Source organism: Ornithodoros turicata, chromosome 1 (genome assembly GCF_037126465.1).
Source record: "Ornithodoros turicata isolate Travis chromosome 1, ASM3712646v1, whole genome shotgun sequence".
NCBI classification, from domain to species: domain Eukaryota; kingdom Metazoa; phylum Arthropoda; class Arachnida; order Ixodida; family Argasidae; genus Ornithodoros; species Ornithodoros turicata.
In genome coordinates, this window is record NC_088201.1 from 163,292,653 (window position 1) to 163,309,458 (window position 16,806).

The 16,806-nt window shown below is 43.8% G+C and overlaps 1 protein-coding gene across 1 annotated transcript; it reads left to right on the forward strand.

The window, feature by feature from the left end:
- The first annotated feature begins 1,057 nt into the window (after positions 1–1,057).
- LOC135388640 (BEN domain-containing protein 5-like) lies at positions 1,058–5,555 on the forward strand. The gene is made up of 4 exons (XM_064618313.1): positions 1,058–1,071; positions 3,074–3,117; positions 5,152–5,374; positions 5,431–5,555. Exons 2-4 carry the CDS (start codon positions 3,115–3,117, stop codon positions 5,553–5,555), a joined length of 351 nt encoding a protein of 116 aa, XP_064474383.1. The 5' UTR covers positions 1,058–1,071; positions 3,074–3,114.
- The last annotated feature ends 11,251 nt before the right edge of the window (positions 5,556–16,806 follow it).

Below are 16,806 nucleotides of genomic sequence, written 5' to 3' on the forward strand. Positions count from 1 at the left end.
TACGAATCATTCTTTAAAGCAACAGTTGCACGCACTAATATTCGTCATGTTCTGACTCAGTATACAGTGAACCTTCGTTATTATGACCATGGCCGTTCCCAAAGATTCTGATCATAATGCGAAGTTTGCATATTAACGGAAGGAATTTGCAGAGGTTTGTACTACATGGTTCCCGAGGAATTCGGTCATAAAACGCGCAAGTCAGATTATCAGGGGTCATACTAACCAGGGTTCACTGCACTTAGTTTCTAGGGTGTTTGGTGGCACGCTCAAAAACTGCGACCTACCCACATCAATAAAAATGGCTGCGCATTCTATGTCACTATCTGCCACAACACAGATATCTTGTCCGTCAGGTTGCAATTCACACCTCCTAATGTGGCTTGCTTCAGCTATCACAGAATCCACAATGGATTCTCTGAAAACGAACAGAATCTTTTATTCCCAAGCAACCTCCGGCCGCAACAAATGATAAACCAAAAAGGCCCTGTCACATGAGCCGTCCCCGCATAAATAGTCACAAAATTGGCTACCGCGCCCTCAGGCGGTGCCGACAACCCCACAAACGTGTCCCTCAGGACACCCGATAAGAAAGATGATAAGGGCGAAGCCCACAGTGGCCTAGCTTAACAGCAGTTTTATGGCTCATACTAATTGCATCCCTGTACACGCAAATCTCAGTTTGGGGCAAAACTAGGGCTAAGCCCTAAAAATTCAGGGTCTATATATACACAGGAGTGTCATGGCCACACCGAACTTGTTTAGACATGTGGCACATTTGTGACCCTCTGCAACTGCATTGTGGGTGACAATATGTTTGCAAACAGGCTGTTTTCGCCTTATGCTGTGTTTGATCATGTTCCGTCCTAGTCAGGAGGGCCTTCCCAGGAGGAGGGGTAGACCCTGCTCTAGCCCTAGATCCTGACACTTCCCTGAAACAGATTTTTGTTCCCTCTATTTGATCATACATACTTTGATTACAATATTTTTGTGTCTTCTTATGTTTTTTTTTTTTCACAGCTCACTGCACAGCGGAAAACAGAGCCACGGTGCTAGATGTGCCACGTGAAGGTCAGTATTCTGCCTGTTTCATGCCAGTAGTACGTGATGCAAATTGTGGACTGCGAGGGCGCATTTGCTAACCAGGTGTTCACTCTAAAAAAAAAAGGTGTCATACTGACTCCTTTGCGGGGGTAAAACACCCTAACTCCCATGTGCAAAATTATAGTCTTTTTGAGGAGTATCTGCAACTCTGGGAACTATGGAGTAAAATTTACCCCTAAAGTACAGAGTAAAAGTTACTCCCAAACAGCTCCCTATTTACTCCAGCATGTCGAGTGTAAAAGCAACTCCATTCATGAGGTTAACATAACTCCTTTGGGGAGTTATGCTTACACTACATAAGGCGTAAAAATTAGGCCCCTATCCTGGGGTGTACATTACTCTAATCAACTTTTTATCTTGAAAAACATACAAGGAAGTGTTGTAAAACAGTATGTTTAAAAAACATACATTTATTGTGCCTCTGATACAGAGCAGAAATTGAACATTACAATGCACATTACACGCTATGTACATGGAACATAATCATATGCCTAGAAACAACAAAAACAAACAGTTAGGATCTAAAGTGATTAACAGCACCTAAAGCGTTCCCTAACCAATGCAACATACTTCAGGTTGAAGTCTTCGTGATGTTTCAATGCGGTCATTTACTGGACAGGCACGTTCCTTCACCTTCCTCAGAGTGACACGTAGGCAGCTAACGGGGCTGCATGAACATACAGACATGTGCCTAGGTAACCCAATCATCTGTTTGCAAGTCTATAGGTGCCATTTGCTGCTGGCATGTCACGCTGAAGAAGATATACTCCGTAGCGTGTTCCGTAAACTTTTGTCCAGCACTGTGATGTGATGTAATAGAAGAAGAAAATAATGGGGATTTAATTCACTGCATTGGACCTACCATTTTGTTCAACTGTTGCCCTTCTCTTCCTTGCAATTTGCATAGTACTTTCTTCCTTTGTGGAGGTGGAGCAGCGCTATTTCATCGTCTTTTCCACTGTGCTGTGCACACCACTGGTCAATCTGAAACTTACTAACAACAGCATTAGAACTCAACACTGACACCACATATGATCAACGGGATACATATGAATGAAATATTAATACAGAACAGCAGTAGTACCTACCCCACTGAAACTTACCAGGGCAGGGGACCTCCTTCACACCACCTTCACAGTTTGTCACTTAAATGTCATGCCAAGCTATGCTGGCCTTTCAGGGGAAATTATCACCTTCGTCATCTGCAGTGCGTGCGATTAAAGCCAGACTATTCTGCAATATAGTTAACATTGGTAAACATGTACGCAGTGTCCTTGCTAAAATCACATTTCAACTATCGTCATTCAGATGGCCTGATAATTGTCAAAATTCCTTTAGCGGAGTTCCTTTAGAACACAACAAAAAGGTACTTCCAAGCTTATGAAAGGAAAGAAACTCTCAACCATATATTTGTGAACAAAGTACAGGCCAACGTCTACCGTATTTTGTTAGCAGTGTCCCCAAACGGGTCCTCCTTTCAAAGCAACGTATACGTGTAAGTACGTTTCACAGGACGGAGACTTACCTTGAGTACATAGTGGTAGGACACGCAGCTATATCACTTGCAGTCGTCGCATTCATTACACCTCAGCATGCTGAAAAACGTTACTGTTGGGAGAAAATAATATTCAGCGGTCCAACAGACCGTTAACAAGTCTCTGCACGACAAGCAGAGAGAGACGCATGCCGCAGAGCTCAAGTGCTTAAACTCAACGCCCTCGATATCAGTGTTGCTAGACTGCGCAATGACAAGGAGGAAAACTGTCGAGGAATTTGCAGATGTGTCGCGCTTAACTCTCGCCAGAGAGTAAAGCGCAGGTTGAAGGGAGTTATTAAAGCATCAAAACATGGAATGCAAAAACAAGGAGTTTCAAGGGTGTTTGGTGAGGGTTCACCCGCAGCACGGGGTGTAAAACTGCTTAATACTCTCTCTCGACTCCCTTTTTTTTAGAGTGTTATTGCACTACAGACAGCACCGCTCCTGGAGACACGCACGGGGGTGAAGTTGAGATGGTAAGCCGTTGTTCACGTACTTTCTTACACAAAAATTATAGGAAATCCATTGATGTATGGACATTAAAAGTCATCCTTCCTTCATTTCAGCAGCTTCTTGGTGGTAAGCTCTGTGGTGTTTGCGATTTTTACCGTGAATGCTTTGCACCAAATTATGATAGCAACCTCGTTAATCCATACCCGCTTATATGGTAGCCGCAGGCATTGTGAAGCAACGGTGATTCCCCAATGTCGCTGACATTGAAGCGCGTACATTTAGTGCAATTCAAACTACGCCTCCTGCCAGTAGTCACTTTCTATTCGAAGAAGGCGAAAAACACTTGGTAACACAAAAAATGTTGACACACTGAACTCTTCGTTCAACCATTTGTTGAGCTTGAATGGCAAATGCACGACTGCTTGCACTGCCCCGACAGTGACCAGTGCAGCACATCTTTCATCTAAATAGTCTGAGAAGGGCCTGCTTGCTATAGCTAGAATAGACCATTGTACTAAAGGCTACCCCAAACAACACAGTTATCTATAGAGAAATACTCTGAAGCACTCATCTGCAGACTGCTGAGCAAAAAAATTGATACTGTAGAAATTGATGTTTGATACTGTATGCTCGCTTCCAACCACCAGCATGTGCCAAAACATTATTAGGCCCTGATGTTTTAGGGTTTAAACCCGCTTGTTCCCCGAATTTGCACTCCAAATTGAGGCTCACGTATCTACGTAACGAGTAACTGCCCGTGAAACTGCATCTAAGCTTGACACCCTAAGGAAGCGACATACTAATCTTTCACAAAATACGCTGATGTTTACTCCCAAAACTCTGTATAAACAGTACAACGAACGTTAGTTCCACCTGCATTCTACCCTGCATTCTCCAAGTTCCGTCTAATGATAACTTTTCCACCCGAATTTGCATGAATTCTTGACATAGAACTATTGGCCCAGTTTTTACCCCTGAATTTGAAAAAGAATAAAACCCAAAAACTTCAGGTCTAAACATTATGTATGAGGGCTACTGATACAGAAAGCCAGAAGCTTACATGGCAGCACAAGTCCTGATAATTCAAATAAAACTTTGTGGTCCCCTCAGGTTTGAATTAACAAGGCTGTACTGCAGTTTGGAAGATGTGGGTGGTGTTTATGCTGTGGGCTTCAAATTTTAGATCTAAGAGTGTACAATCTTGCCTCGTTAATATGGACCCTGTGAATGCAGACGACCCGATATTATGGACAGCATTTCCCGGCATTTGCGGTTTCTGACTCGATATTATGGACGATTCACTTCATGGACAATTTATGGGAAGCACGAAGGTGTACACATTAAGGAGGGATGACTGTATTTGTAGCAGAACAGCCTTTCGTGATTAAAGGAGCTCTGACCAGTGATTGTGGAGTCGTTTTCGCGATTGCAATCGATAGAAGACATAAAAAGGAGCTTCCCCACCAATTTGCATGCTTCCAAGAGTAGTACTTTTCTGAAACTGAACTTCAAAAATCCCGGTTCATTCTCATACAGCATGCCAAGCGTCAAACTGGAGGAGTGGGTTCTGGTCAGGGACCCTTTAATGCTAGCCTGCAGCCAGCCGTCAGAACCTTGAAAGATGAAAGTCACTGAAAAGGTTAGCCAGCTGTAGGACTCGAACCCATATCTTCTGGATTGCCGCTGGCTAACCTGGCTAACCTTTTCAGTGACTTTCATCTTTCATCGTTGATTTCTTAGGCAAATTGAGGCTTTGTACGTATTTGTCCCTTCTATGTTGTTCCAGCCTCAGAACATCAGTTCTTTCATGTCAGAACCTTTTCAGCGTAATTCTCCTCATGAGGTGTTCGACCTTGAGACGCGTCAGATTGGAATGCTGCCGCAGCCTATCGTGATGTCATGTACTGTAGGTCCACACCATGCTGTCACAGTGAGCCATTGCGGTTACTGTCATGACGCAAACGAGTGCCTGAACACTACTCACGCAAGAGAGGCATACATTAAACAAGCAGTGCTAGCTGACATTAATTGATGCAAATGAATTTTGTATTTTGCAGACAGACATAGGAGGAGGAGTCACTGTTCGCAGTGCACAGTGGAAGCGCATATCAGCCCAAGAAAAGGACTCCCTGTTCCTGAAGGAGGCCCTTGTTCTGATTTGGGGAACAGAGACCCTTAGAAACAGAACTGTGACGGGCCGGCCATGCAACAAATTGAAGTCTCAAGGTGTGGGACCAGTCGACCCTGGGCTAACACCGAAGAAACTGGACGCTTTGAAAGGTATATGTTACACAAACTTATCCCACTGATTCCTCAAATACTATTCCTGCTCGTAGAGGCATATCGGAAGCGTCTGACAGCAAGAGGGGAGAAGGAAGAGGAGATCGGAAAAAAAATGAAGAAAGTGCGCGAGACGCTAAACGATAAAATAAAAAGCTTGAAAAAGTGGATAGGTGGTTAAATTTTTAAGACCTTATATATATATCGTAGAACGTGAAGAAAAACAATGTGCAAGTTTCCGGCGATGCAGAATCAAAAATAACAAAGACGGTTAAGAGCATCAGCTGTTTACTATATACATTAAAAACAAGACTTTCGTGCAGTAGGCTGCACTTCTTCAGGTTTGAGGACCTGTTACAAGTGGTGAAGCATATATCAAAAAACCAAGTCACATGGTACAAGAGAAAAGGGTAAGGGTGAAGAGAACTACAAACGCGATACAAATATCAACAAAAATGAAAATGAAAAACAAAACGCAATCAGTAGGAGGTGGCTCGACAAGGTCAGACAGACATACATACAGACGAGTCGGAGTTGTACGTGGAGGAAACCAGTGAACAGCACATGAGTAGGTACAGCAGCCAGTTGGCACAAAAGGCTTTAGAATGCGTACGGGGAATTAGGGCTCAAGGGCGAAGGATTGAGGACACACAGCATCTTGATGGCTAAGAGCTTCCAGACTCTGGGAAAGTAACGCGGAGTTGGTGTCTTACTGATTGTGTATCATCGTGTATGATGTGAAAAATGGCAGACAAGTTATAATACAATAAATAGACTCATAGTGTAAAGGACCGCCGTACACGTTGATGCCGTGCGGCTGTAACGTTGCAAATTTCGAAATGAAAAAGGATTCTCGATTTTTGCGTTTGATGTCATTAGCGTACCCGGATTCTAAAATGGTGATAAGTATATGCGTATGCAGATCATGTCCCGGAAGATTAAAATGTAGCGATACAGGTGACTGGCGTTTATTAACAATATCTGATTTATGGCCATAAAATCTTTCACGGATGGTGTTACGTGTTTCGCCTATGTATTGTTTATTGCACAATTTGCATGTATGAGATAGCAAACATTGAATGAGTTACAGTGAAGGGACTGCCGAATAGAGAAAACGAAACCATTAACAGTGCTACAGGTGGAGGTACATGTTGCAATAAATAAGCAAGTTTGGCAGCGGTTGCTGTTGCAAGGAGCGCAACCGGGACTCTGTTGATTATTGCGAGAGGAAGTGAGTAAGTCGCGTATGTTACGTGATCTCCGAAATGTAATAGTCGGAGCATTAGGGAAAATGTCTTTGAGATATTCATCGGCGTGGAGTATGTTTAAATGGCGTTTGAACACAGATCCTACATTACGGAGTGTGCGGTTGTAAGGTGTAATGAAAGTACATTTATTATGACTTGATGCCTTATTGGATTCACGAGAAAGCAACCTTTCCCTGTCTAGGGAGGTGGCTCTGGCTAGGGCATTGTCGATGAGATCGTCGGGATATCTACGCTCCTTGAAGTCATTGCACATGTCCTTTGCATGCTTCAAAAAATCTTGTGTATTGGAACATATGCGTTTTAAACGTGTGAGTTGTCCAAATGGAATGTTTCGCTTTTGGATATTAGGGTGATGGCTGTTGAAATGAAGGTACTGCCGTTTGTCAGTCGGCTTCTTATAGAGATCTGTGACGAGTTTACCCGACTCGAGAGAAACAGTGACGTCTAGAAAGTTGATTGAAGTACGAGAGTAGTTGCACGTGAATTTGATGGAATTGTGTCGTGAGTTAAAATGATCAAAAAATGAGAGTAGAGAGGTTTCGTCAGCTGTCCAGATGGCAAAAATATCATCAATGTATCGCAGGAATACTAATGGTGTCACTGGAAAAGACTCTAAGGCTCTTTGTTCAAAAAGGCCCATGAAGAGGTTTGCGTAATTGGGTGAAACACGGGAACCCATCGCTGCGCCCTGAACTTGGACATAATGTTTGTCGTTAAAAACAAAGTTGTTGTACTGCAAGACTAACTCAAGAAGACAGATAATGGTTTTAGTTTGAAGAAGATCAGACGGAAAGGAGGAAAGAAAAAGCTCTACACCGTTGACACCTTCATCATGGGGAATATTTGTATATAATGACGTCACATCCATAGTTACCAGTATAGCGTTGTTGAGGTTAGGAGAACTGTTATTAATGGAATTTATTTGGGCAAGGAAGTTGTTAGTGTCCATTACATAAGAGGGAAGTTGTGGAGGAATATGCTTGATGCAGTGATCTAAGACGAGGGATATTTTCTCAGTCGGTGTATTAACACCCGAAATTATAGGCCTGCCAGGGTGGTTAATTTTGTGCATCTTAATAAGGAGATAAAAAGAACCAGGCGTGGTGTTCTTTGGCTTAATAAAGTCTGCTATATTGCGCGGGAGAGAGTTGTCTTTGGTAAGTTCTAAGATCTTCTTGTTGATTATTTGGCAGAATAATGACGTCGGGTCGCCATCAAGAGGTCTGTAAAAAGTCTCATCATCAAGGTGTTTGTTTGCCTCATCTATGTAGGCCGATGCATTCATAACGACTATTCCTCCACCTTTGTCAGCAGGTCTAATAATGATATCTTTACGTCTCTTAAGATTCACTAAGGCCGTCCTTTCTGCTTTAGATAAGTTAAAATTATTAGCGTTGTTATCAACGACAGGTAGGCATTTAATATCGTTATAAACCGCTCTAATGTAATTGTCAATCATGGGGCTTGTTTTCGACGGGTCTGGTGTCCAGCTTGAGGGTTTCTTAAATGGTGTTATCTCTGTATGTTCACTGCCGTGGAAAAACGTCTGCAGGTGCATTCTACGACCTAAGCTCAGAAGGTCATTTAGGATTTCGAAATTGTCAGTGCTGGGAGGAGTGGGCACAAAGGTGAGACCTTTGGATAACACATTTACTTCTGCTTTGTTTAATGGTACGTTAGCGAGATTGAATACCACGTTGTTTGTGGCTGAACTGGGATATGTATGAGGTGTCAAAGCATCGCAAATATCAAGATCCTCAATCGGAGTGAGTTGAATGCCGTCGCGTTTCGCCTTCTTGGACTTAGTGCGTTGCAGGACGGAAAGTTTACGGACACAAAAAGAGCGCAGCTCATCCAGCTCATCCGGCGATAGTACACGGCTAAGTTGTCGAAGTTGATTGTCTGTGTCCTTAATGACATGTGAGGCTTCATTCTGTGAGATTCTGATTCTCCGTACTCGTCTGTATGTATGTCTGTCTGACCTTGTCGAGCCACCTCCTACTGATTGCGTTTTGTTTTTCATTTTCATTTTTGTTGATATTTGTATCGCGTTTGTAGTCCTCTTCACCCTTACCCTTTTCTCGTGTACCATGTGACTTGGTTTTTTGATATATGCTTCACCACTTGTAACAGGTCCTCAAACCTGAAGAAGTGCAGCCTACTGCACGAAAGTCTTGTTTTTAATGTATATAGTAAACAGCTGATGCTCTTAACCGTCTTTGTTATTTTTGTTACCTTATATATACGCAGACACAAAAGATCATCCCGTATTAGGTACACACACTGGTAACGTGTGGTATTACATTATGCAGCTTAATTAGGTCTGTACCTGCCCTGAAACCAAGATTACAGAATTAATTAAGCTGCATAATGTAATGTACCACACGGCCCCTGGAGTCTGGGGTTACCCCAGGATCATAATACCCCCGGACCCCAGACTCTTTTTTTGATAGGTCAACTTACTGATTAACCGAGATCATAAAATCCCCATCACAAATTAATGTGATCCTACATGTTGCGGAAAAAAACAAAACGCTGAAGGTATAAACGTAGTAGAGAAGTACTTTATTATGCCCTCAGCTGCCGTGGAAGGTATAGACTCAGTGATCTATAACTTACACATGGTTTAAACAGGCTATAGAAAGTGGTAATGAGGTATACATGCCGTACTTTAGACCTGTTTTTATACCTTTTGTATATCTTTTCTTCTAACTGTATGAGTTGCACCCCCTCACCCCCCTCCCACCCGTGTGTCTTCGGTATTGCCTACGGAAAATGTGGAGACTCTATTCAGTAGCCTTCTTACACGGTACAAGAGATCCTAAGCATCCTAAAGTGACTGGCCCTTGTATCGCCCAACCGAGTCTCCACAGCGGATACTGAGTCGCTTATCCTGTATATCTTTCCAGTGACAAGTTCAAAATAGTGGTCTGATCCTACAAGGATGTCTATTTGATCATCTGCTCCGGTTTCTCCATCCCCAAATTTCGCTTAACATTGTCAGCTAGACGTTGCTTGTTGGAATCCACTCTTGGAAAGATATTGCTTCTTAAATTCTCTACTTCGAGAACTCTGATCGTCTGTGCATATGCGCCCTTGTCCTTTTTCTGTGAGAATTTGTGCTGCATGAGCGTAGTTTTCTTCTGAAACCTGTAATCATTTAATTGCAGACGCAGCGGATCCTCTTAAGTAGTTCAATATGTAGCTGAATTTGTGAGTCTTAGACATTGTCTGCCTGTCGTGAAATGTTGTCTTGAACTAATTCCAAAATTATTTTCCATTAAATTTGATCAGTTCAAGCTTTTGCAATTTCACTACTTCCTCTCGTGAAGTACTGAATGTTCTCTTTGCCCTTTGCTCTTGTACGCCTGTCCGCTCTTGCACACCTGCCCCCACTAAATTTGAGAGCACGATTGCTATTTTCAGTTGATGCGGAGGTTTGGACGAGTTGGTACATACTCAAAATGATGCAGTGCAACAACGAGGACAAAAAGGGCAGCACATGTGTTTGTCTCATCCTTCTTGTTCTCGTTGTTGTGCTGTATCGTTTTGATTTTGCTATTTTCATCTGGTAATCAACCAATCTCTCAAATTCTCGATCTGCTGTTTCGGCAGTGATAAACTCGTCATATTGGCTCTACCACACCCTTACCAGTCCTTTCATATTCTCCAGTGAGGTTCCCGACTTGTGTCCTCAAAACTTTCTGTTGTTCCGCTACAGTGTACCATTGTGTAACAAACGAATATATCTCACTGCTTGTCTCAGAGTCGTTTGCTCCCCGTCCGCTGCCATGATTCTAGACGTATTGCTGAAGGTGAAGTGCAGATCCACCTTGGAACTGGACAAACGTCAGGTTGCTGCTCTGGGCTCTAACAAGGTGCCTGTGATGTGCTTGCGCTGTGCTTCTCTATGCCGATCCTGGTCATGGCATTAGAACTGACTATGTATACCACCGATATATCGATGGTGTACTTATAATATGGGAACGCGAGGAATTCAAAAATTTCAAAAGCTTGTAGATGTACTAAACACCGCACACAACACTCGAAAGTGAAGTGAACACTCTAAATATATATAAAAAAAAGAAGAATTACAAAAATGTGTGATCTAGAAGATTTTTCACATGCATTTGAAGAACCCCATCTGAAGCGCGCCTAGCTCGGGAGAAACACGGCAATGCTAAGCCTAGCGGACTCGGCGGTTGTCGTCTTGCAAAAGGTAGGGTGTTTAGGTTGGGTTATTTCAGCTCCGTTTGCGTTTGACATGTTGAGGGTCTGGGGAGCGCCCCCTCCCCCCAGGCACGCACTAGCGGTGCGAGCATGAGGCTGTACACTGGTTGGGTCCTGGGAACCTCAGTAAACAAGGCGGATCATCTCGAAGAAACCGGTGATCATTTTTTTATATGTTTTTGTGCGTTTTTAATTCAATTTTGATACGTTTGGCACGTCATACGACGTTGATTCTTGTTCGATTTCATCCGTTATTTTCTCATCATTCGGGTAAAATCATCTGTTATTCGATGTATATTTGCGTTTGCTAAAGAAAAAAAAAAGCGATAAGCGCGGCTACTCAATAAACAGAAATCCCTAACAATTTCGGTGTTGAATGGTAGAATGAGCGGTGGTGGTGGGTGGTGATAGGGCTTGCCGTTGTCGGCCTCACAGATGTGGGCAACGTCATGACTGCCGCCCTGGGGGAATGTGCGTCCTGGGCCGACTTGTAAGGGAACTGTGCCGACATATGTCTGAAAGCGTCTGAGGAAAACCCAGGAGAATGAGCTAAAGTAAGGATCCAACATCACGATCCAATAAAGACGTAGGATGAACAACCTAGAACAGTCCCGCATAGAGGCACGCCTAGAACAGCACGTGGCGCGCGCGTTTATGTGCATTGTAGCGGCTCCACTGCTTGCTGATGACAAGGACGGTAAGGCTGAATGGAATAGATTGGCTCTCACACAAAAAACTCCACAAAGCAGTCGGCGAACAATTTAAAGGGGCTATGAGCTCTACCAAGCTAGCCCGCCGACTCTGTCGGCACGAAACGGCAATTTAACTTTTTGGCTGTGACAACTTTTGTATAGATATTGGACCTATGTCCGTATCCAACCAACGCGATCACGGTTAGCTCGGCTCGGTTCCCCGCGGTCGGTCTGCCCGACACTGTTTTCAAACGTGAGCGGGCATTACTTTTTATCTTCATATTTTAGTCTTTAGCGCAGACAGCATGTGCACAAAGAAAGAAAGTAGCCCGTGTGCTTTGTGGACGAAATGCCTACGCTTTGGTGACCTACCTATGCTGCGTGCTGTCATCGTCGTCGTGAGAGCCAGAAAGAAAATGAATTGTACCACATCGTAGAAAACCATGCGCGTCAAACGAATGACGCTCAAAAGTATATTGCACGGTCTCACATTTCCTGTTCAGCATTTTAGGTCATATTACCAACCCGCGTAAGTTCGTCACTTTTTGTTTCTGCTTCTATACTGCTCTCCGGCAGACTATAGAGCAGACGACGTTGTGTGTCGGCGTTGGCGTCTGATTGGGTGCTACAATTCTTGAAAGACGTAACAATGGACAGATGTATCCGGATGGCGGTATACGTCCAATCGCCCGTATCGGAAAAAAAGTGCGTTTTTGTATTAACGCTGCACCCATTATGAAGGAGAACTACTGAACCAGAACTTGTAAGTAGAATCACGAAATGTGGAAGAACAATATTAAACCGATTACACCCGTAACACAATAGCTGCAGATAAGAGTTTTTACCTCGATGATCAACATTAAACTATATTCTAGGAACCGGGTTCAGATCTACACATGTCAGACGTGACAGGGAGTCTTATCTCATATACAAGTTCAACGCCCGTCACCCGTTCGGTATGAACAAATCACAGGTCATCCTATATACAAACGCTTCACAAATAAAATACCTACAGGTCTTCTTCTGTTCTATCCCCTTTATCATCTATCGCCACTGTTATGTTCTGCGTGGCCACTACCTTTTACTTTCTTTATTGCATGCCACGACTCTCTGTTACAAATATGTATGTTACAAAAAACGAGAGAAAAACCTTGCATGCTCTGAAAATTTCCCCACGATGCCCACGATGTTCGTGAACATCATATTTCTGTAATCAGTCTGGCGCAAAGATGCCTTCATTCACGTAATCCCCTCCACACTCCAACAAAGCGACCATACGCCTCGGCAGCCTGAACGGACCATTTCGTCCCCCTGGGCTGTTGACTCACAATTCGCATGAACCCTTAACACGTCATACCTATTCCTTTAAATAACGCGCCATTGATAAGGACGGTGCCCAGAACAACAACAACTTTATTTTGAGATAGAGAGTCATCGCCAGGGGCCATACTCTAACCCCATTGCTGATGGGGATGGGGGAATAAAATAAGGAGCCCCTTCATAATAACGATCGAAGTCCGATGGTGTCCAGAAATGTCAAAAGAGCTTTGAGCGCAGATCAAGCCCATGCATCAAGCCCAGAAGAACAGTCCCCGTTCGAAATATCGGAGGCTCTCGTCTTGAGGCAATTCCCTTCATATCCCACAACAGGGTTTTACATGCGCACAGGCGTCCGGTAACCGGGATTATAGATGAACAGATCCTCCACTGCTTTTCTTTTTTCTTTTTTGACTGCGTTGTAAACCACCCTTCAGCACTGACATGGGATTAATGCGATCCTCTTATTAATTCCGTCAGGGCCTTGTTGACCACAAACCGAGGCCAACTGCTGCTTTGACATAGCTCGCTCCGAAAGTAATGCCTCCTTATTTATTGTGGGCTTTTCCGAAGTGAAAGCTAAGAGTGCCAGCGTAGACTATGGGCCGTTACGCCATAACCTCGGAAATTGCGTCGTCGTCTTCCAGACGGCAGGTGAGTAGCACTTAATCCAAGTGACTGACGCCACGGATGTTCGTTATCAAACAGAAGCTATCAAAAAAGTTAAAAAAACAAAACAAATAACTAGGCTGCCATCCTCGTGCTATGGTGGAGTATAATCATGCGTTGATGTAATGGAGTTATGAGGACTGGGACGAGGTGAGAGAGTTCCGATATTGCGCCTTGTTTCCATGCTCTCGTGTTGTACTTACAGCAATCCGGTAAATGGAGTCAACAAAATACAAAAATAATATGAAAAGTCACTCAAACGTCATCGCATAACAGTAACTGTCATTACCCGAATTCGATAACGGACGATATAATATTCCTTTCCCTTTCTGTTTCCGGTAATGGAGGACCGTGGTATACGTTTTCGTTTACGTTATCGTTACCATTTCCAATTTTGGTAATATACCGTTTCTGTTTCCGTTACCATTAACCTTACGATTCCCTGGAATAACCACCGCGTGCAAGTGTGCTAGCCAGGAGCATAGAAATCATAAAGACAGAGGCTAGAAGAAAAGCTGGGAGAGACAGTGAAGGGGGAGAGCAGAAAAGTTCTACGGAGGTAAGACCCTCTCCCAATGCCCAGTCGTGAGGAGTCGTGATCGATATTCTGGAACACCATAAAGAGATTCTGGAACTGTATCGTGAACGATATGGCTAGATTTTAAAAAAATCGTAAAATCACACAAGTCCTTAAAATGTGCAAATTCCAGGGCCAGAAGTTGCAATGGCTATATGAAGCTGGAAAGACGCGCCTGAATCAGAGCAATGTAACAGCACTTCGTTTATGCAGTAGGGTTACAAATTGAGAATGCTCTGGACGAAGGCTCTGCAGGGGGGTCACCGAGTATGAGCGTACACTGCTCCTGCTGGCCTCGAAAAGTGTGCATGGTAAAGAACAATTTTGGCAAAATGGATGTTGGAATTTGTTCTACAACATAATTATGTCCGTATCAAAAATGTCACTGCCTAGAAGACTCTTTGGACCGGCCCCAAAGCATAATTCAAGTCGGCTTGACTGCTTTTTTCCCCGTCCCCTTTTGGCCTCTGTCGCCATGGTGCTCAAACTCGTCTACACATCTATACTTCGTACATCTTGACTTCCTTCCCGCATTCCTCTTTCACTCAGTTCATAGAAATGTGAGCTTTCCTTAGTATTACATTCGTCCTCTAGAGCCAATACAACAATGCCAGAAATACAAAGTCCACAAAATATAAAACAACTGTGCTGTAAAATACGATTAGGAAGGTACTATCCGCTGTTTCTCCCTATAGGAGGTGCGTCACGCTAACCCAACCAGAATTTCTTTAAAGTGGGACTCAGCAACAAAATCACCACAACGATTGTGACATAGCAGTATCCCTTGCGGTGTCAGGAACATACGCACGAAATATCGCGTTCCCAAAGTGAGCAGATTTTATTCGAACGAACTATTAACGAAGTGAACACTTGGCCTCTGTGAAGCAAGAGGTCGCCGAAAGCAACACTGCCGACGTCATCCTGCATTGAAGAATTCAAGCTTCGTAGCAGTCTATAGCAGACGCCAATGCCGGGTCACGTCACAGTATCTTCCTCTTGGCGAACCGCTGTGCGCTTTGCATGTTGTTTCCGGTTTGCTATTGTCATCATTTGCGAATTAATTACTCGCACAAAATGAATGCGAATGTTATATTCGGTATCGAGGGAGCGGTCCGTGTTCGGTGTGATGCTCACCTATTTTTTACGAATCCTTCCGAAGTCTCCCTAACTCGCGATTCCTTTTCATTATTACTTTTTCTTTTTGTTTTTTTTTTGTTTTTTGCTTTGCGAAAAGTTGTTGAATACATGATTTATTTTTGATGGAGCCTACTCAAAGATGGTTGTGCATCAGCAATTGTTGTAGCCGTTAATTAGCTTTCGTTAGTTTTACTCGTTAACTAGCTTTCATTATAGTTCCTTGCAAACTTGTACAGCGCAGCCCGAGGATGCCTAACCCACAGTCATCGAAACGGCTGCAGTTTTCTATGCTCAGGCAAGAAACATGCGACAATTCACAATTTCGGAGCATTCAACGGGAGGTACGGCTGCTTTTTCCTATCCCCCTGTCGCTGTCAGCATTTCTCAACTGACGTAATGAGGGGATTCAGAGCATGAGCACCAGCATACCAGCATTAGGACCAGCTGGGGTATGTGCTCCTCGTCCACTTTTCCGCAGTTTCTATTTTAAAACAATGGAAATTCTGAGTGTTGGCTACGTATCTCGGACGGCTGCAGTCGTATGCCAATAAAACTGCGATTCAGCAGAGAGCCATCTATGTCTACATTCATAATCAAACTCGCCCGCCAGCACTTGCCCGCTGCAGTCTGGCTTATGGATTTATACGGCCAACGACATAGGGCGCTGTTGAGCTCGCGTGTGACAGACAGGGAACACGTAGTTGGCCATGGAGTGCGGATAATGCGGGTATACCCGCATTACCCGAGGTCGCATTGCGGGTACACCCGCATTTTACCCGCTACCCGCAGCGATCGCCAATTCCTACCCGCAAATCGTGACGATGTGCGGGTAACTGCAGGTAGACGCGGGTGTACCGGCACTCGCGCTCAGCTCTAATTATGATGCAGACTATGGGGAAACGTGATAACTTTGCAATCAGCTGGCGTGCGACATTTTAGCGATAGCGTGGGTTCAGAAACGGCGTCATTATTCCCCATGACACCCACCCCGGGGACCAAAGCAGGGTGCACCATGCTTTTAGGAAGAGCGTGACGTCAGTCTAGAAATAGTGACAGCTAGACGAGGGCAGACTTGTGCCTGTTACTCGAAAAAAGTATTTGACTACCGTTACCGTTACTTCTACGCAGAAAGTAATTGATTACCGCTACCAATTACTCGACTCCTGATGCAACTGGGTAACGCGTAGAACAGTAACGCGTTACTCCTGTAGTTACTTTCCATTCAAGTAAATTATGCCCGCATTTGTGTGCATCGCAAAACGAAACACAATAACACGAAACACAAAAACGTGTAGGACAAGTAGATTTGCACGTCTACTGTATTTATCGCCCGGGGTATTTATCGGGGGAGGGGGGTATATATTTATTAAAACAAAGTGTCAAAACAGCAGAGTTGACTTAGGCAGAGCATATGAAGGATATGTTCATCTCTGGTGGAAAAGTAACGATTGCTCGAAAAATTGAAGGTCCTGATTACTCGAAAAAATACTCAAAAAGTAACTGATCACAAGTAACGCAATTACTAGTAACGGGTTACGCACA